This window comes from Callospermophilus lateralis, chromosome 6 (assembly GCF_048772815.1).
Source record: "Callospermophilus lateralis isolate mCalLat2 chromosome 6, mCalLat2.hap1, whole genome shotgun sequence".
Taxonomy (NCBI): Eukaryota; Metazoa; Chordata; class Mammalia; order Rodentia; family Sciuridae; genus Callospermophilus; species Callospermophilus lateralis.
Window position 1 is genome coordinate 46,980,251 of NC_135310.1, and position 22,309 is coordinate 47,002,559.

The 22,309-nt window shown below is 36.5% G+C and overlaps 1 protein-coding gene across 1 annotated transcript in view; it reads right to left on the reverse strand.

Annotated features, from left to right (window-relative positions):
* The window catches only part of Slc35f1 (solute carrier family 35 member F1), a 374,177-nt gene that overhangs the window by 72,483 nt on the left and 279,385 nt on the right, over nt 1–22,309 (reverse strand). The window contains exon 3 of the mRNA XM_076859791.2: nt 3,575–3,702. Coding sequence (XP_076715906.1) covers nt 3,575–3,702 — 128 coding nt within the window. The remainder of the gene's footprint in view (nt 1–3,574; nt 3,703–22,309) is intronic.

Consider the following 22,309-nt stretch of genomic DNA (forward strand, 5'->3'; position numbering starts at 1 on the left):
TTAGGTAAGGGGCTAGAAATAGATCTCAAAAACAAAACCTCATGAGAGCACAGAAAAGATAGAAACTTCTTATTGTGGGGCTTTTGGAAGTGAGATGGGAGTTAATCTGGATGTGGGGACACTGTGGTTGGTCCTCTTGCATCTATCCACCTCACTCTTTCCTCAGTTGGTGACAGATAGGTGACTGGCTGGAGTCATGGTTTGGATGTGAGGTGTCACCTAAAAACTGTGTTAATGCAGGAATGTCAAGAGGTAAAATGATTGGACTGTAAGAGCTGTAACCTAATAAGTCCATCCTAGTTTGAATGGACTGGGTGGTAACTGCAGGCAAGCGGGGCATGGCTGGAGGAAGTGGGTGATGGGTACATGTCCTGGGAAGGGTTCATCTTCTCTGTGACCCCTTCCTGGTTTCCCTCTCTGCTTCCCTGAGCTATGAGGTAAGCAGTGTTCCTCCATCATGCCTTTCCACCATAATGTTCTGCCTCCTTGGGCCCACGGCAATGGAGTTAGCCAACCATGGACTTAACATCTGAAATTTAAATAAATTGTTCCACCACTAAGTTGCTCTTTGTCAGGTGTTTTGGTCACAGAGATGAAAAGCTAACACACAGGTGTGTTTGATCCCATTCTGACTCTGGGATTGGGATTTTTTTTTCTACAGTAAATTTTAGTAGGACTCCTATTAGGAAATATTTGTCTCAGTTAATTAGAGAAATCTCATCCTGTATTGGTTTCAGGGAGTCCAGGTTTAAGTCAATTAGCTCACAGAAATATCCTGGCCATTAGTGTGGTCCAATCAGAGCAGAGCTCTGGATTTATATTTGATTTCAATGGGTAGGACATGGAGGAGAGAGGGATATTCCAAGTAACAGAAAAAACTTGATCACAGGTTTTAGTGTAGTATGTGTGTGACCCAAGGTGTTTATAGAGCACCTGTAGTGGGAGGTAGCCTATTGTTATATCTTGTTTCTAACTGAAGAATAAGACAAAGGAAAGGAGAGGTAGGAAAAGAAAGCCAAAAACTCTTTTTCTAGTGGCAACTTTAGATGGCTAATTGTACTAGATAATTGATGTTGATACATATCGATATTTTTGTCTCCATGATTTTTTTTCAGTACATCTAACATTGAAAACATATAAAATGTTTTTAAAATTAAATTTGCGGTAACTTTACCAATGAATGAAAACCCATTTCATTTATATACAATATGTAAATTGTTATTATAACTATGACATATCTAAAAATGACATATATTTTTCCATTTTAAAGCTTTATTATATGGAGACATAAATATGGGACGCCATAACTACTACTGTTAAAGAAGAGGTATGAGCCTAATTATTCTCCCTTTGGAATCTGCAACTACATTATGCATGTGTTTTCTTAGAATTCAGTGAGATCTAAAAGAGAAAAAAATCAAATATAGATAGAGCACTCCTATGATGAGGCTAACCATATTTATATTTGATGTATTTATGTCTAAATGCAAATTTATGCATGATGCTGTACTAGGAAGAATTATAAATTATTCTGTATAAACATGGTCCTTGATTTCACAATGTTTAAAATCATACCAAAAGCATTGTTGGCATATAGGGAAGAGAGGATCTGAACATGTCCAAACGTTTTATAACCAAAGGAAATATTTTATGTATATATACACATATATGTATGTGTGTGTGTATTTATATATTTATTTATTTATTTTAATTTGGCTTTTTAGGACTTTCTTTCCTATAGGGGAAAAGATGAAAAAGAAAAAAGTAGAAATACGAAATTCAACTTCAGTTGAGTAGGACCTTTAAAATTAAAGAAAAACAAGATTCCAGAGAGAGAGAGAGAGAGACAGAGAGAGAGAGAGAGAGAGATTGATTTCACACAAAGAAAGGGAGGGAAAAAAGAACAAAAAAGGGCAGTGCCAAATGCCAGAATGCAGTATTTCTGGGCCCTCACAGTGCATCTGGATATTATTGCCTCATACCTTCCAACATCAGTCCAAAAGCTGCAAAATGTTAAGGACTAAATTGAGGGGGAAGGTCAGGTTTTCCTTACCAGTTAGTTCACTTCTTGCTTCAGTGTGCATCTTCACTAGAAACTCACCCCACAAATGCTCTCAGAATACAAATTGCATAAAGAAATGGCCCTGGAAAAAATGTCACCATAACTATTTGTTTTTCAAACCATCTGCTATGGTTTGAATGTTTGTATCCTCCAAAACTCATTGATATTTATTTGCCATTGCAGGAGTATTAAGAGGCAGGCATTTAAGAGGTGATTAGGCCATGGGCGTTACACCCTGTGGGTGGGATTGGTTTGCCCCCTCATACTCTTTCTTGCTCTTCTACTTTCCACCAAGGGATGATGCAGTTGAAGGCCTTCATAAGAATCTGGATACTTGATACTGAATTTCCCAGCCCCCAGAACTATAAACCAATGCGTTTCTGTTCATTATAAATTAGTTTCAAATATTTTGTTATAGCAACAAAACCAAACTGAGTCATCATCTTTCAAGTTCATTTGGAAATCAGATGGTGGGAAAGTTAAGTTTTAGCTTCCATAACTGAGGGTCAATAGTTTCTGTTTATTATTATAAATTACCTAGTCTCAAGTGTTTTGTGATAGCAGCAAAAATGGAGTAAGTCATCATCTTTGAAGCTCACTTATAAATCAGATGGTAGGAAAGTGAAATCAAGATTACTTCTCATCCAATCTATATGATCTAAATTTATTCAGGTGCTTTTTTGCTTATTTGTTTATCTATATTTTGTTGTTCCTAGGCAATTAATAGGATGGCAAAAATTTTGTTGAAGTATTAAATCTAAGCCAAATCTAATATGTAAATATGTTTTATGTTTTTCCTGGAGTTTTTGGAATTGCTGTGAGATTCATAATATTGTTATACAAAGAAAAACCAAAGATTGAAACAAGTGGTCAAACTTATCATTTACAATGTAATAAGGAATATAAATGTCTGACAATTGTGAAAAACTAGGTTAAATTTGCATTCGTGTGTGTGTGTGTGTGTGTGTGTGTGTGTGTGTATGAGAAAGGGAAAGAAAGAGAGGAAGAGAGGAAGGGAGAAAGGGAAAGAAACACAGTAACTATCTTCATGCCATTTTAGGAATTTTATCCTTATCCCTTTAGGAAAAATCGTGTACTTTCAGATTACAAATTCTACATACTGAAACAAGCTAAAAGAAAAGATTATTAAGCAGCTTGATTATTTAATCAGAGTCTATTAACATTCTAAAAAGTTAGGTTGTGATAAAAATAGACTTATTTTTATACTTACTAATAATTCTCCTGCTGACACAAGATTAGTTGGCAGCATTCAAAGCCACAAATTATTTTCCTACGTTGCCAATGATTATTATGATGATTCAGAACAAAGAGGAAAAGTTCTTGATACTTGAATTAAGAAAAATTAATGACACATGAATGAAGCTCAAGTTAATTTCTATACAACCAATCCCCCTTCTATTGAAAAATTTATAGGAGAGTATTCAGATTTCCAAGTTATTAAACTGAATGTAAACTATAAGGGGAAATTGAGAAAAGAAGAGCCACTGGTACCTGGATGCTGGTCAGGGTCGTGTACTGGTAAGCCTTGACCACCAGGTAATTGGCTTCCAGGTCTATCAGTCCCAGGATCATATACTTCCACCATCTTCGTCGTAAAATTGCCAGGAGGTTTTCTTCACCTGTGTTAGAAAGGGAAATAAAAATGGGTTAGGTTCTTGACACATAGTAAACTGTGTATTTAGAGTGCTAAAATATTGTAGCATTATATATTTTTCCCATAAACTTACCAAATATTTAAACAAAAGAATCAATGTATCAAAGACGCACATACATTTACTTGGTAAATGGAAGATTTGGGCTCTTTAAATTAGTTTCTATGTTAGAGTAAGATTAGGCAGGTTATTATATCACCATGCAAAAACTTTTCCAGTGAAGGTATGCAGGATTATATCACATTAAAATAAAAGGAAAATTATACCAGAGAGACTGCATAAACATACAAATTCCAAATCATTCTAAATTACAGGATTTTGGTAAAATACAAATGAAAAGAATGTAGCCTAATGGTAAAAGGGCTTGTTATGTGGCAACAGGTCTAGAGTAAAACTCTAAGATGCCATCCTGAGTGTTTCTTCAGCTTTGAACATTTGCACTCTAATGATGTATGGGAGATGGGGAGAGAGAGGGAGCTGTCTTACTCATATCTGTATACACAGCACCCAACATACTGACTTATAGTGAGGGTTGGTGAAGTATTTTGAAATGATTGAGTAAAGGAATTGAAAAAGTATTAAGTGCTATCTATCTGAATCCATCAAGATGAGTTCTGGAATGAGTCACTCTTCTCATGGCCTTACACTTTGCACTCCCAAGGTCATTTCTTTACAGCCATCTTGTTTTGTCCATGCCCTTGAACTGCACTTCTGTCCCCCTTACTTGCCTAAACATTCATAATCAACACATACTTCAGGCTTTATTTTGTAAATCAGTGATTCTCAACCCGAAAGCATAGTAACATCATCTGGGAAGATTTTTTAAAAATCCCAATGCCTCAGAAATTCAATTAATCTTGAGTGGTGGCTGATGATCATTCTGGGACTTACAGATAGTTGATGTCCAATGGCCATTCTTAAAGTGACTTGGGCTAGAAATTCCAAAGAAATAACGAAGCAGTGGAGACTCTTGAAGCTAAAGAAACAACCTAATATTTGGCCCTAAATGTACTTTCTCTTGTCTCTGGGCCTTTCCGGGTGTTATTTCCTTTACTTGGACTATTGCTCTCCCAGTTTCCAAATAGAGGATCAGCATGCACATATTCCCCAACTTTCTTTAATAATTTTGTTACCATTGTCTGGGTTGGGTTTCCCTGCTCTGTGCCCCATTAATACCCTTTGTCGATCACACGTATAGAATTTATCTTTTATAATTACTTGTTTTTCTTCTCTCTCTTATGCATTAGGTTATTAACAATTTGAAGAGAAACAGCGTTATGTTGGTCCCTACTTTATCTCTAGGACCCAACAGTGCATGATGAGTAGTCAATAAATAATATAGAATGTATGAATAAATGTCATGTTTAACAACTTCAGCAATGTTAAATTACATTAAAATTGAGGTACTTAACATTTATTTTCTAGCCAATGAAACTGTTTGCTAGTTAAAATGTAGACAACATCTGACAAAATTAATTTGGTGAATATTTTACACATAACACATTGTATATAGGACATAAAATGGTCAGTGGCATATTCAACCTCTAAAGTCACAAGTCATTGTTCCAGTTAATTTATACAATAACAGAGAATTGCCTAATTCACAGCACAACAGACACATCTCGATACACAACACTGAAAAAAAAATGGGTTACAATGGTACTGTTTGTTCACCAATCAATTACATATCCAAAGAATAATTCATCACATGGATTCAATGGAATTATTAGTTGCCTTGCTAATATGCTTTTTTAAAAAAAGCTACAAAGCAGAACATCATATGCTTCCATATTGTTCTATTTGAAGCCTAGAAACATGCAATGCACTTGCTTAGCAGAATTAGCAAGGAGGTGAGTGCTTTAAAAAAAATTTGTTTTAACAAAAAATGCAACCCTTTTAAAAGGACTTCTTGGGAGCTGGGTGGAGTGGCATACACCTGTAATCCCATCTACTCAGGAAGGTGACACAGTAGTAGATCACAGGTTCAAAACCAGCCCTGGCAACTTGGTGAGATACTGCCTCAAAATAAAAAAATAAAAATAAAAAAGGTCCAAGGATGTAGCTCAGTGGTAGAGTGTTGCTGTATTCAATCAATAGTACCCCAACACACACGCATGCGCGCGGGGACTGATTGAAGATTTATTTAACAGACTCCCATTAACACTGATGTACAACAGATCATTAAAAATCTTTCTAGAATACTGAAAATGCATTCCATAGAGTCCCCGTAGAGTCGCTGAGCTAAAATCCTCTCCAAACATCATAAAATAGGGCCATCCATAGGAAACACCAGCACAACTGGTGATATGCTACTGTTTTGAAATCCTCAGCCTTTTATTATTAGAGAAAGTAATAAAATTCATGAGTGGAAACTTCAGTTATGATTTTGATTTGACATTTTAAATGCATTATTTATTATTTTTATTAGAAATGATTTAATGTAAATAAGAAGAATGGAGAATAAAGTAATAATTTACCCTCCACTTTGATTCAACAAATGGTAACATCTTGTAGTGTTTTAGTTTTTTTTTTAATTTTAGAAAGAAAATATTACAGATGACATTGACCACCCACATCCTGCCAGATTCCATTTCAGTCCCTTTATTCCTCAAATCACCATCTTGATATTGTAGTGCATCCGTTATGTTCCTGCTTTTGTGACACATTTTCTACATACGTATGTATCCAAAGTAACATATAACTTCCTTTGGTGTGCTTAAAAACTTTACGTGAAAGTTTCCTGTACATATTATGTATTTTTCAAGGTTTCTTTGTACCTGAAATTGTTTTAGAAATGTCCCTGTTGTTTCATGTAGAGCTAATTCATTTATTTTAAATGATTATACCATAATATATCCCATCTTCCACTGATAGAAATCTAAATTTTCCATAATTTTTCTCTATTACAAATAATACAGTAAAAAGACATGTATATACTTTTACATGTGTATCTCTACAACTGGTATAGAGATTTTATTTTTCTTCTTTTTAAAGACTATAGAATATGCAAATAGTCACAAATGTATTAAGGCTATTTTATTTTGAAGTAGCATATCATTCTAGCAATAATAACTACTTTAATAACTAAGATCAGAGAGAAAATTATGGACAATCTTGATCATGTGATTCATGTCTAACTTTATCAAGCATCAACAGGATGATTCATCAAATATGTTTTTAATATTTTTAACAGACACTATGGCAGGCATCAGTGTTATATGCTTTACAAATACTAACTTACCCAATCCTCCTAATATGCCCATATGGTAGGTATTGTTATCATGCCTATTTGCAGAGGACCACAGTAAGGCCTAGAGGAACAAAGTAACCCACACAATCTCACCTAGATGAAGCAGGAGTTGATAACCTGGCACCAGGCTTCATATTCATTAATGTTGAACTGTGTTTTGCTTTATTGATTTGTAGTCATAGCACTGTCCTCACAAGTCAAGCATTTCTCATTAAAGGATCTTTCATGATCCCTATGTCCAACTCATTCGCAGGATGCCTCAGTACCAACTCCATGAAATGCCTATCATACCAGAACCTATAATTCATGCGGCCCTGGTGATACCAGTGACCACCATGCAACTGTGTGTCCTCTTCTCCTGAACCCGTATGATTAGGATGTGTCCCCGTACTATTGGTTCAGTATTTTATTTCTCTGCCTGATCTAAGTGTGTGACAGAATTTCCCTTGTGAAATGTGAAATAAGGCTTTAAATCAATTTAATGGCTCAAAAGTCTCATTACAAGAGTGACTGTTATGTGTTATACTACTTGCGACAGCCTCAAGTAGAATTAGAATGGTCACGTTCTGGGTATGGCAAGGGTAGCAATGGTTAAAAAGTGCTGAGTGAAGAAGTTTTTGCACAATGGTTGAAATATGGTCCACGTGACTGGAAAATAAAAAAGCCTTGATTCATAGCATTCCTATTCATAAGCATCCCCTAACTCCCAAATGTGGTATTTCAGGCCAACACCCTAGGTGTATTTAGCTAAAAGAAAAAGAAACTGCATTATGGCACACACAATCACAGAGAATCAAAAGGCTGAAGAAGGAGGATTATACATTTGAGGCTAGGCTCAACAACAGCACGATCTTGTCTTAAAATTGAAACAGACCCTATTTTGACCATGGGCTGCCTTTTGCTCTGTGATACTGAGTAACTGGGTTAATGACTCTGAACCTCTAATCCCTTACTGTGAAATGGGGATTATAACAACTGGTTGTTAAACTAAAGGTAACATGAGTAATGGAAACATCTAATGCAAAGCATGTGCACAAGGCATCACAGTGATTGGTAGAGTACTAAAATCCTAACTCCTTAGGATAGGTCATTTCATGTTTCATCTCAGTGGGCCATAGGTACTCAGATTCAACATTGTTTCTAGATGCATCTGTGAGAGAATTTCCAGATGAGACTAGTATTTCAATTGGTGGACTTAGTAAAGTGGATGGCCCTCCCTTGTGTGGGCAGGCATGGTCCAAGCTATTGAGGGCCTGAATACAACAAAAGGCAGAGGAATAAAGGATTAATTCCCACCTAGCTGCCTGCCTGGGCTGGATCATCTCATCTCATCTCCTCTTGCCCCTCTGGGCTAGGATTTGTACCATCAACTTCTCTGGTTCTTAGGCCTTTGGACTCAAACTAAAAAACACACCACCAGCATCCCTGGGTCTCTAACTTGCAGAGGGCTGACCATGGGTTTCCTTGGCCTCCATAGTCATATGATACAATCCTCATAATAAGTCCACCTACCTACCTCTCTGCCTACTCTGTTGACTTTGTTTCCCTGTATATTCCTGACTAATATAATTCTTGGCTAGATCCTCACCACATGCTAGTCTACCATGTATGATAGCTATTGCATGGCAGAAGCTCAGGCAAATTAATTCTGATTCCAGAGTAGGGTATTGGCCACACATCTCTCTCTGTTTCTCACCCTGGTAAGTTGTGCTAAATCACATTTGAGCCAGCATGTGACATCCATCCAGACTATAGGCAGGTTGAGGGCTTTGTCCTTGACATCTCTCCACTGAGCCAGACTCTTGTCTTAAACCTCTGGATCTTACCACAAGATCTGCACATGGAGGACTTCAAAATGCATCTCTTCTCCCAGAGACCCACACTAGAACTGGCTTTGTTGCCTCCAACATTGATCCTACCAGGGCCTCCTACCATACACGCTGCACATGATGGGCAAGATGCAAAAGAGGAAATCATACAGAAAAGCTGAAAAGAAGCCAGGGGGAGAAGAGACCTGACCTCCTACTAATACTTTAAGACCCAGTTGAAATGTTGGCTCCATGTAAAGCCTTCCAAAATTCTCTGCCACTGTTTCCCAGTCTCCCTCAGCACTATCCCCCCTCCCTGCAGTGTTCTATATTGCCTAGCATAGTGATTTAGACAAATTAATTATACAACATGAGCTTGTTATTAAAGTAAGATAACTGAATAAGACCTTTAAAATCTGCTCAATCATCTGGCTGTTTTCAAGAAATGCCTAAGATGAATTTGGAGAAATACCTAAAAGAGACTGCAATGAATCATAGTTGCATAAAATTCTAAGGATCTTTTGCTTTCAGCTGGGTGTAAGAGAAAAAAACATACATGCCTAGATATGATTGCATACAGGACAGATTTCTTAACAATAATTTTATCTCCTTCAAACTTATATTTTTGGTGCTGATAATTAAAATAAAATATTCTAGCTCTAATTATGAATTCAATCTTTTGCTTCTTCTGAGGCAAATTTTTCAGCATATGTAACAATTTTTTAAATATGAACTGAATCACTTAAACTGAGAAACTTTTTTCCTGGATTTCTGTCAGCTGTTCTTTCATGAAGCTCAAATACATGATTTTAGGTAGCACATTTATATCCTACACACTTCTAAAATGTCTAAAATTCCTGTGGTCCTGATGTATCCTAGGAGAGAAAATACATATAATTATATTTTCTTCTTTATATTAATATGAAAATGAATAGTACATTTGTTCAGATATTATCACAAAGTCAGAACAAACAACTTCTCATGATATCTAAATTTTGATATACAAAAACTGAATGCCAACTTTGTTGTCCAATACCCTTTCATATATATATGAAGTATCAGGTAGTATCAGGATTGTCCCCTAAACATTACAATAACTTTTCCTCAAGCACAGCTAATTTTTTCACTCTCCTGCTCAAGAACTTGAGTGCACTTTGTATGCACTCAAGTTCTTGAGCAGGAAACCAGATCCCAGAATCCTCCAGGCCTGGGTTCAAAGTAAAACAATCTCTCTCTCTCTCTCTCTCTCTCTCTCTCTCTCTCTCTCTCACACACACACACACACACACACACACACAACTAATTTCCTTTCCAGGTGATTTTAAACAGTGTTTCTTATCTAGAAAGAGAGTTGACATTCTGCACTTTATCTTTAAAATTCGTACCGTTATGAAGATATCCCTTACAACAAGAAATACTGCTCGCTAGATAGATTGGCTGAGGATTGGGGGTAGATGCTCTGATTTTAAATTATCTAAAGCAATCAGAATGAAACTATGCATTAATATAAACCTCTCTACTTTCCTGAGGTGAGCCTGCTGAGAGGAAAATGTATTTGTCCTTTTTAATGACAAGACTATTTTCCTTTTCTTCATCCCATTTTGTGAAAAGTGACCCTATTTGCCTTCTGGAACTATCCTATAATTGGCTCTGATGCCTCCCGACATTAGCAGATGAATCTGTCAGTTTTGTGGATTTTGTTTTGAACAAAGAGCTATGTAGCAGCTAATGACATGCGATGTAAGGGGAAGAGGCCAAAGCAGGCTTGCCTCAGGACACCTGCCACTTGCTGAGTATATTCAAAAGACAGTGTGACAGAAGGTGCCAGCCTGAACTCTTGAGGGCTGACCTTGGGCTTTGACATGAGAGAATCTGTCATAGTGGACACACAGGTTAGACCCAACATGGGAAATTAGCAGGATAGAGTGTCGACTGGCCAGATGCCTGGTGAAGCAGAAAGCAGGCTGGCCTGTTTTCCCATGGACCCTCCCATCTCAAATGCCAAGTAGAGATCCACCAAGGCCACTTCTGTTCACTGTCATCTATTTTCCATTGAACACCATTTGTCAGCTACTGGGCCAGTGGCACCATACATTCGTTCTTTCATTTAGCTGGCACCCTGAACTCGAGGTTAAAAGCATGGAGCCAGAGAGATCTGTGTGAAAACACAGACTGACACTTAACTGCCTTTATCTCCTCAGTAAAGTTTATTCTTTTATAGAATGAGGCACTTACTTGAATATGTAGCTGTAAAGATTGAGTGAAAAAAATGTACATACTTGGTAAATGACAGCTTGGTTATTAAGAGCCTTGTGAGGAAGGTATTTTTCAGATCATGAAATTGGATTTAGAAGAAGTTAAGTAATTTTTCCAAGGTTTTTTTGTTTTTATTATTATGAAGAATTCACTACTATAAAAGTGGTGCTTTTTATTTACAGGGTATATTTAATAAAACAAATCAGAAATATTTTTGTTTATATCTTTCAGAAATTAAATTCAGAAGAAATAAATTATTTTGTGAGCAATGCAATAATAGGGTACAAAACTTCTAGAGTATGTATATGTATACATACAAACACACACACATATATACATATATGTATTTGTTTTGAATAAAGAGCTATGTAGCAGCTAAGTGTGTATGTCTGTGTGTCTGTGAGTGTGTATAAAACTTCCACCTGAAAATACTGAAAAAATCATTTATAGCATTTAAAATTTTCCATAATATCAACCTAGTGGTAGTGAGCACCATAACATCCAGATTATCGTCTTAAAATACATTTCCCACTAAAATATATTTTCTATTAAGAGAAACAAGAGTCTTTGGAGAAATGGTCCATTGCAAATTTGGGTGAGGAAATGTTAGGCCTGGAATATCTTGTCATACAAAAGAGGAATCCAAGTGCTCAAAGACTACAAGGTAATAGTAGTTGGCATCAAAAGGACTCAGTGACCAATATGAAGAAGTTTTCAGATGAAAATAACAGAAATGCCTGAAATATGTTTAAATTCATGAGTACATAATTAATTTTAAAATAGTAGCAACCACAACAATTACTTGGACAAACATTTAAAAATGAAACATAACAACAACAAAACTAAAAACACTGGTCACCATTGGAAGATGTTGGTAAGCCAAGTCATTGTTTTGAAAATTGGTAAATAAAGGAGAAGAATAAAGTACTCCTCCGAGGATTCAATATGAACTATCCTACTAAGTAAATAAATAATAAGTGAGAGTGCTTTTTTTCCCCACATCCTCACCAACAGTTGTTTGTATTCTTGATAGCTGCCATTCTGACTGGAGTAAAATCTTAAAGTAGTTTTGATTTGCATTTCTCTAATTGCTAAAGATGTTGAATATTTTTTTTCTATGTTTGTTGATTGATTGTATATCCTCTTCTGAGAAGTGTCTGTTCAGTTCCTTGGCCCATTATTGATTGGGTTGTTTGTTTGTTTGTTTGTTTGTGTTAAGGTTTTTGAGTGCTTTATATATCCTAGAGATTAGTGCTCTATCTGATCGGCTTGTGGTAAAGATTTGTTCCCATCTGTAGGCTCTATATTCACCTTACTGATTGTTTCTTTTGCTGAGAAGAAGCTTTTTAATTTGAATCCATCCCATTTGTAGATTCTTAGTTTTAATTATTGCTCTATAGGAGTCTTATTAAGGAAGTTGGGGCCTAATCTGACATGATGGATATTTGGGCCTACTTTTCTTCCATTAGGCACAAGGTCTCTGGTTTAATTCTTAGGTCCTTGATCCACTTTGCATTGAATTTTGTGCACGGTGAGAGAGAGAGAGGTTTAATTTCATTTTGTTAAATGTGGATTTCCAGTTTTCCCAGCACCATTTGTTTAAGAGACTATCTTTTTTCCAATGTACGTTTTTGGTGCCTTTGTCTAATATAAGATAACTGTAGTATGTGGGTTAGTTTCTGTGTCCTCTGTTCTGTACCATTGGTTTTCAGGTCTATTTTGGTGCCAATACCATGCTGTTTTTGTTACTATTGCACCACAGTATAGTTTAAGGTCTGGAACAGTAATGCCACTAGCTTCATCTCACTCCAGTCAGAATGCAAATATCAAAAATACAAACAAAAATAAGAAGTTGTGAGGATGTGGGGGAAAAGGCACATTCATACATTGCTGATGGGACTCCAAATTGGTGCAGCCAATCTGGAAAGCAGTATAGAGATTCCTTGGAATACTTGGAATGGAACCACCATTTGATCCAGCTATCCCACTCCTCAGTTTATACTCAAAGGACTTAAAAATAGCATACTACAGGGACACCGCCATATCAATGTTTACAGCAGCACAATTCACAATAGCTAAACTGTGGAACCAACCCAAATGCCCTTCAGTAAACAAATGGATATGGAAGCTTTGGTATATATACACAATGGAACATTACTCAGCATTAAAAGAGAATAAAATCATGGCATTTGAGGTAAATTGATGGAGTTGGAGAATATAATGCTAAGTGAAGTAAGCCAATCCCAAAAAACCAAAGACCAAATGTTTTCTTTGATATGAGGATGCTGACTCCTAATGGCGATGGTAGCCGGGAGCATGGGAGGAATGGAGGAACTTTAGATAGAGCAAAAGGGAGGGACTGGAAGGGAGGAGGCAAGGGAATAGGAATGATGGTGGAATGAGTTAGACATCATTACCCTAAGTACATGTATGAAGACACAAATGGTGTTAAAATACTTTGTGTACTACCAATGACTTGAAAAATTGTGCTCTATATGTATAATATGAAATGAATTGCATTCTGCCATCATGTACAACAAATTAGAATAAATAAATAATTTAATAAAGAAAAAAAGTTAATCAGTAAATTCTATAACTTTTAATCTTACTATAAGAATCCAAATTAATCTTGTGAAGGAAGAATTAAGATTAGTTAGAAAATGGTTAATTATGAAGGAAATGTATAAGGTTTGTATATAAACAGATTAAAATTGTCAAAGAAATAAAAAAAATAGGTGAGAGATTTGTCTTTATGGTAGTATTCTAGCTAATAAATGAACAAAAATTACGAAATTAGGATGTCATCATTTTATACCTCCTAACAAGTTAGTGGATATAATCCTTGAAGGTTGTACTGTTAGCATTATCAAGAGAAAACTAGCACTCCTTTATGTGCTTTCTAATAGAAGAACAAGATACCACCTCTATACACACATAAATTTGATCAAGTCAGTACCAATTTAGGAAATAGAGGGGTCAGAGGAACATCTAAAAATATACTAGAAAAACTCAATCAGCAAAAACCCAGATTGTGGGATATGCCATAACTTGGCTACTCAAAGTATAGTCTGTTGAATATCAGCAACAGCATTGACTGAGATAGATTGACAGCTTGTTGGAAATCCAGAATCCCAGGCCCACTCAGACTTACTGACCTGGAATCTGCATTTTATCAAGTCCTTAATGGGCTTGTGTGCATGACCATTTGAGAAGTACTGCTCATAATATGAAAGGATGATTTCTTCAACAAAAATTTATAAAAATAAAAGAGCGTTCTATGGATTTAAATAACTGAAGAAAAATATCAGCCACTTGCAATGTGCAGAATTTATTTGAATGCTGACCCAGCCTGTATGTGTGTGTATATGTATGTATGTATGCATACATATACACACACATATATATACATACATATACACACATGATGATTAGAAGTTTGAACACTGACAGACATTTGAAATTCATGTTATTTTTAAATGTGATCACGGTACTGTGTTATCTTTTAATTCTTTGAGAAATAAATATTGAAATCATTACAGATGAAATGATATAATGTCTGAGACTGAATTCAATGCCACAGAAAGGAGTAAGTGGTGAGGCTATGGAATGATCAAGCTTGACCACCAGGTGAAATTTGTTGAACATAAAATATTACCACTTAGGTGTTCATTATGCTACTTTATTTCTATTGGAAATTTTTCATAATGAGAAAGTAATACAAAAACAAACTTCATGGTGAAGGGAGGCCTTGGCATGTAGCATTGGCAGAAACATGAGTATCAGTAGTGTCTGTCAGTAGACATCACTCCTCTTACTGTGTCCTTGAATCATGGGAAGTATTATACTCTTCAGCAACTAGAGAATTAAATTTGAATTCTATGACGTCCATATCCTCATTTCAGTGTAGGAAGTCAAGAGGAATACTTGGCAACTCTTTGGGCAGAGGGTTGACAAATCCTCAATGGCTAAAAGTCTCTTTTTCATTTCCCCACATTCTGGATTTGTGGAGTTGTCTGTCCTTGTAGCTCATTTATAGAAGAAGCCTGTTCATGTTTGAACCACAAAAGTCCTCATAGGGAATCTTCTGTTGGTTTAGGATGCAGTGTCTGTATCAACTACTAAAGCCTCACAAAGCTACCAGTGGAGACATCATACTCTCAAAGGTTGACACTGCTCTCTTCAGTAAAAAAAAAGATGCTATAAAAGTAGAGCCAGCTGAGCACAGTAACATCTAACACAATGATTAAAGATGGCATGAAAAGGGTTAGGGATGTAGTTCAGTGGTAGAGTGCTTGTCTAGAATGACTGAGGCCCTGGGTTCAATTTTTTATACCAAAAAAAAAAAAGGTATGAAATAGTCAGGTGCTGAGGCACAGGTCTGTAATTCCAGCTGCTTGGGATGCTAAGGCAGGAGGATCACAAGTTTAAGGCCAGCCTTGGCAACTTAGTGAGATTCAATATCAAAATAAAAATCATAAAAGAATGGGGATATAGCTCAGTAGGAGAGTGCCAGTGGGTTCAAACCCCAGTACCAGAGTAAGAGAGAGAAAGAGAGATGGCCTAATAAAATTATGACTGCTAAGAACCAGCGAAGAAAGGATGCTAAATATAAGCCAGCATCCCAGGTGAAGCTGCCTACACTGTGCTGCAAGAACATATCGGGAACCCTGGATATCACAGGCCATAGTACAGTGAGGCTCTGGGGTATGTTACCAGACATAATCATATACCCAGGCCTTGAGTAAAGCACTTAATAATGCTGAAACATTTTAGAAACAAGAAAACAAAGTATAATAAGCGATTATCTTTAAGATTATATAATTTTTTTTTATTTTTTATTTTTTTACCACATCAGATTTTTGCCATTTATTCTCCCCAGCTTTATCTAGCTTGGTTCTTAAACTTGAATGAGCATTAAAATCATTTGGGAAGCATTTAAAATTGCCAATTCAATTTCTGAGCTCCACCTCAGTCCACTAGGTGTGGACGGAGACTCAGGAAGCAGTCCCTTAAATAAACCTCTCAGAGATCGCAGTGTTGCTCATCTCTGATTACGTTGTCACATTCTTGATTTAAACTAATAAATAAGTTGGGCCTATTTCTCTGAGGCATTTTCTCCAGGGCTTGCTAACCTGTTGGCTGGTGAGTAGAAGTGACTCATAAGGTAACTTTTGGTGCAGGACTAAATTTGATGGCTGTTCTGAGACAGCCAGAGACCAGGGGAGAAGTTGGGGCTATTTATCCACAAATGCATCATTAGGAGCCTTCCTCCAACTCCTCCCTTCTCAAAGAAATTTTCCGAATTTGACCCACATTGACTTTCATCTGAATTCTTAGAGTCCATGTGTGTTGTTCTATTGATTTGGAAATATAATCGTACCCTTTCTTGTATTAAAATGCTGCACAGGTGTACTTCTGAACTAAATGGTAGTAAACTGAGGGAAAGCAAAGCTTCCATTTAATCAACCCTGTCTATTATCCTCTTATGAACACATGTTGTCAGCTTAACAAATATTTGCTGACCTTCTATTACAAACAAATCTTCACACATACAAAATATAGATCTATTCCATCGAACCTAACATCTCTATTTTTATTTCCTTCCACTAAACTTACATATCATAATCTAGGGACATTTTGACTTGCTAAGATTTCATTCACTTATTAATTATGTGCCAACTATAGCACTAAGTGATTCAGCACATGTGTATCGCCAATGTCTGACGAAACCTAATGATCCATGTTAAAATTCATAGAAATTGATGCCTTCAAAAAGGTTCATTTTACAATATAATAATTTTTAATCCCACAAAAAAAAACACACAAAACACTAATGATCCATACTGATTACTTCCTTGAAAAATGGTTCTATTCTTAGAGATATGCCCACTGATAGGATATTATCTCTGAGAATTGAAAGGTTGGTGCCTCTGTAGGTTATCTGTCTCTGAGAAAGAGCAGATGGCTTGTTAAGTAACAGTACTCAAATGCTGTTGAGCTCTGGCCCATCAATACACATCTAGGATTTGGGATTAGCATGGACTACCACTAATGAACCCTTAGTAACCAAAACTGATCAAATGTGTCCCAGAAATTACTGGCTACATAACAGCTTGTAATATAATGTTCCATTTGTCTGTGGATTTCTTAGGACATAAAGAAACATTGGGAGCTTAAAGGTAAATAAGAAGAAAACACTTTAGATTTCCAATTTAGTTGCCTAAATAGGAGGAAAGAAAGTCTCAAGTTAAAATTAGGATTTTTAATGTAAATGTGGAATATAATTCAGGCTATTCTCCAAAGGAATCCCACTGACCACTGTGCTCTCTTCACTTCTTATGTCTTAGGTTTAATTCAAAAACCACTTGGATCCCATGACCATTCCCCCATTCGCCAAACCCAGCCTGTTTTTTAGACCTGACCTCAACTAAAAGAGTGTTCTGTTGAAAGGGTATGAAAATTTGAAGATTGTGGATACTCATCTAACTGAGCAATGGAAGCTGCTAATATTGCTAATTCCTTAGTAGGAAATTTGACCATGAGCAGGTATAGTCCTGTTAAATGACATTCAGATTGTTTCTTCCCTCTCGTCTGGGTATACTGTGCCTATAAACATTGTAGAGGCTTCCTCCATTCTCCTTGCTTAACTACCTTCTGGAGAGGTCTCTCATCTCTTCCCTGAGAGCAGACATGGGGACTCATCACTGGGCTGGTATAATTGAACCCAAATCCCAAGAATTGCATTCTACTTCAGAATAAAGACTGGGCCATCTGTCCAGTCTGTGGACCTGCTGTCTATACCATGCCATCTGTCCCACAAAGCTCTAACCAGGGCAAGGAGAATCAGGCTTCTCTCTTGATGTTTCCACTGATGCCACAAGTACGTGGTTGGCCTTGATAAGTAACAGATAAATAAATAATGTTTCAAGAAAATAACATTTCCAGGAGAGGAAATTACTAAACTGACCTTGCAGTATCCTATTAGAGTTTAAATTAAGGCTCGTTGTGATGCTACAGTTGTATTTTTAGACCTGAGGTCAGAAGAAAAAAAAGCAGAAAGGTACAATTTCAGCAAGGACTAATTCGAGGGTTGAATTAGAATGAGGCAGTGATATTTTCTTCATGATTATTCTTTTCTGTGTCTAATAAAATATACATAACATAAAAGTTATTATTTTAACCATTTTAAGTGTACAGTTCAGTGGTATTAAGTATATTAACACTGCTGTGTAATGAAACGACTATTCATTTCCAGAACTTTTTCATCATCTCACTCTAAAATTCTGCACCCATTAAACAATAGCTTCCCATTTCTCCTCCACTAGCCACTGATAATTATTGTACTATTTCCTGTTCCTATAAATTTGACTATTCTAGGTACCTCTTATAAATAGAATTATACATTATTTGTCCTTTTATGTCTGGCTTATTTATCATATGTTTTCAAGGTTCGTTCATACTGTAGCATGTATCAGAATTTCATTCCTTTTAAGGGTGAATAATATTTTAATTATATATATTTTGAATGTATATATTTTGTTTTGTTTTTATGTTCATCCATTGATAGACATTTGAGTTGTTTCCATCTTTGGGTACTGTGGATGGTGCTGCTATGAATATAGGTATGCAAATGTCTGTTAAAGATACTACTTTCAATTCTTTGGGGTATACATGTAGGGGAAACTGAGGTGATAATCTTTATAAATAAGTCCTGAATTATGAGTGTGGAGCTATGGAAAAGTTTTCTCCTTTGCTGCTTTGGCTTTTCTTTGTAATCATACACATTGGTTCTTTTGAATCACTGGACACTTAGGCTATTACATGCCAGCTCCATTTGAATCACTTTGGAGTCTAAACTGAAGGCCATTCAATGAGAAAGGAGTTGAGTGGTACTTATACATGATTATTTTCACACTTGATGAGAAGTCTAAGTAGCTGCTATTTTTGGATGGAACTGAAGTTCTATAATATATACATGAGGGAATATAAAGTTTATACTTTTACATTCTTTTGAACCTCAAAAATTAAAACTACATTATAAAGTGCTGCTCTGGGTTTAGAATTTTGAGATCTTCATATAAAGATAATAAGGATGTCATTTGTGTCTAATAACTATATTCTTGACAGTTAATGAGTATCATCATTTCTTGTGAGATGTGGGCTTTCTTGTAAGTAAATTACTATAGAGGCCTCTGACACAACTAATTACAGCCATTTCCTGACTGTTCGTTCTTCTCAGAATAATTAAAAAGCCCTCTGTTCACTTTTTTTTTAAAGAGAGAGAGAGAGAGAGAGAGAGAGAGAGAGAGAGAATTTTTCTTAATATTTATTTTTTAGTTCTCCGCGGACACAACATCCCCATTTGCATGTGGTGCTGAGGATCCAACCCAGGCCGCACGCATTCCAGGCAAGCGCGCCACCACTTGAGCCACATCCCCAGTCCCCTCTGTTCACTTTTTTCAACAGTTTTCTTTCTTTCTTTCTTTCTTTTTTTTTTTTTTTGCAGAGCAAGAGGGGATGGAAAGAAAGTATCTTCTTTGCCTCCCATACAACTTTTTAGTAGTAGGGTTGGTAAGATAAGAAGTCTACAGACTAAATCTAGAATAAAAACATGCATACCAAGTATTCAAAATCTTTAGAGTTCCTGAAATGAATATTGTTCTTACTCCTATGAAAGAAAGCTATGATATGAAATATACTTTGACATCTTCCATCATCTGTCAAATGTATTTCACTTTTAGGTGACAACCAGATTCCTTTGATAGGTTAGTGATGGAGCCCAACCTTGTTTCTCATTCAGAATATACCAAATATGCACTGCTAAGACAACCAAGCTTTTCTGCTGTCCATGGTAGCTGTGTCGAATTAGAAACTAATTCAACATTAGTTTCTGAAATCCTTTAGTTACTTCCACTAATAGAGTCATCTAAAACAACCTGGAAAGGTAGAAAAATCTCTACTAGGATAAACAGACCATTCTACATTAACAAAATATTAACTGTATCACACAAGAATTGGGTATTTTGGGCAAATAAGATCAAGATGCCTAATCTCTCTCAGTCCATCAAACCTCTATTTCTATCATTTCTCATTATATTGGAGAAGCTTGTTAGCATAGTCACCATTGTGATAACAATTCACATTAAAACACTCATGAGTTCCTCTACCTTTATGGTCCACCATTGTCTCTATCTCTGTTGCTTAGCAACAACACTGGCAAATAACCTTTAATGTATAGTAGTTTAAAGCACTTCTTGTCTTCCTTTTATTTTTGAAACTTTCAAAAATATCCTTTTTTCTTGCACGTATTTTAAAGTGCCTATATATTTTTTTGAGATAGAAGACCACAAGAGCAAATTCATATGCAGTTTTCAAATCTCTTCTACTTCATCTATCTACTCTAGTACCTGCAGTCTGGCTGAACAGAGAAATCCCCAAGGAACATAACGTGTCTGAATGCCAAGGAGCACTGCAGTTGACAGCTTCTTCCCAGGGGTTCAGGACTCCTACCCTCAAGGTCCACTTTGCCTGAACCAAGGATACCAGTGACAAAACTAGGAGAGAGGCTGGGATTCTTCTTTGCTTCCTGATACAGGGGGAAAAGAAGGTTCCTAGAGAAAGGCTGTGGGGAACACAGATTGTTCACAAAAATACACAGGCAGTGTCTGTCAAGTATCAGTCAACCACTTTCAAAAGAGGTAAGGGAGAAGGGACCAAAAGTAAAAAGTCAACACATTCCTGCCACAGATTGCCTGTGTTTCTGCTCCCCTTTCTACTTCAGTCCTTCCCCACCACTCCCTCTCTCTCATACACAGTATGATCTGCCATTTTGAGCCTCTTAGCAATTACTTAGGTGTTTTTCACACTGAACTGTTTTTTTTTTTTTTTAAGGGGAAAAGACCACACAAAGAAAAGCACACAAAAGCACTTCAAACCCCATTCTGTGAACTGAAAGAACAAACCCAGTACAATGACTGCTGAGCCATCCTCTGAGAACAGAGTCCTGAGAACCTTTTGACTCAGCTTTTGCCCTCCAAGTTAGTAAGCTGTGGCTACTGAGGATTCAGATTCCTTTTGGTGCCCTAGAAAATTCAAGCACATGCAATGTATTCAATATTCAATACAGGTCCTCCATCAATCAACACACATTTACTGAATTTCTACTAAAGACACAGGTCTTCCTTGATAGTCTCCCTCATCAGTAGTCTTTAAATTCCTCTAGTTTTACCTAAAGCTGCTATCAGTTTCCTTTACTTTCACAGATGATTTTGCCCTTTCTGATTGTCTGTGAAAAAAGCAGACTGTATTTTGGCTCACCCCTTTACCAACTTGTACAGGGGTGTTACCCTTCAACATCTTAGAGACAAAGTTCAACTTATCATTCTTTACTTTCTATGCTCATTGTAGGCATCTGCAATAATTCACATGTTCCCTGTTAGCCAATAGTTCCTGTGGAAGCTGCAATGGAAACATACTCCAGGGAATGCTTTCCCATTGGGTTTCCAGTCCCTGATTGATCATATTTATCCACTGGGACCCCAGAGATGGCCACAAAGCTACTGTGAAGGTCCTCAGCTACAAGTTTCTATGCGTGCTTGACTTGCTCTTGATGTAACAGTGAAATCACTTTCCCAGTGAAAAATCTGTCCTATACTGGTACTTTTTATTGTGCATTATAAACATATTGCTGGGCTGGGGATGTGGCTCAAGCGGTAGCGCGATTGCCTGGCATGCGTGAGGCCCAGGTTCGATCCTCAGCACCACATGCAAAACAGGGATGTTGTGTCCGCCGAGAACTAGAAAATAAATATTAAAATTCTCTCTCTCTCTCTCTCTCTCTCTCTCTCTCCCCCCCCCTAAAAAAATAAAAATAAAAAAATAAACATATTGCTCAAAAGGGTTGGCATAAGGAGACTCTTTAATTTTTTTTTTATATACCATCACGTTTTATATATTCAGGGAAGAGGCCTGCAATGAATCATTTGTTAAAAAGGTAATAATTTCCTTTTAAAATGCCAATCACACCCTAATTTAATCTTTTGTAAGTGGTGATTTTCCTATTATGTTTTCAGAGTGAAACCCACCTACATGTAACCTCATGACAACTGTAATAATTTCATATAATAAGCCTGTTGAAAATATTTCGACCGTGAGGCATGCCTGAACCCACACATACTCTTCCCAATAGGAACTTTTAAATTCTGAAGTTATAAGATCCATGTGGGTAGGATCATGTCTTGGACATATTTGTTCTCTTTTG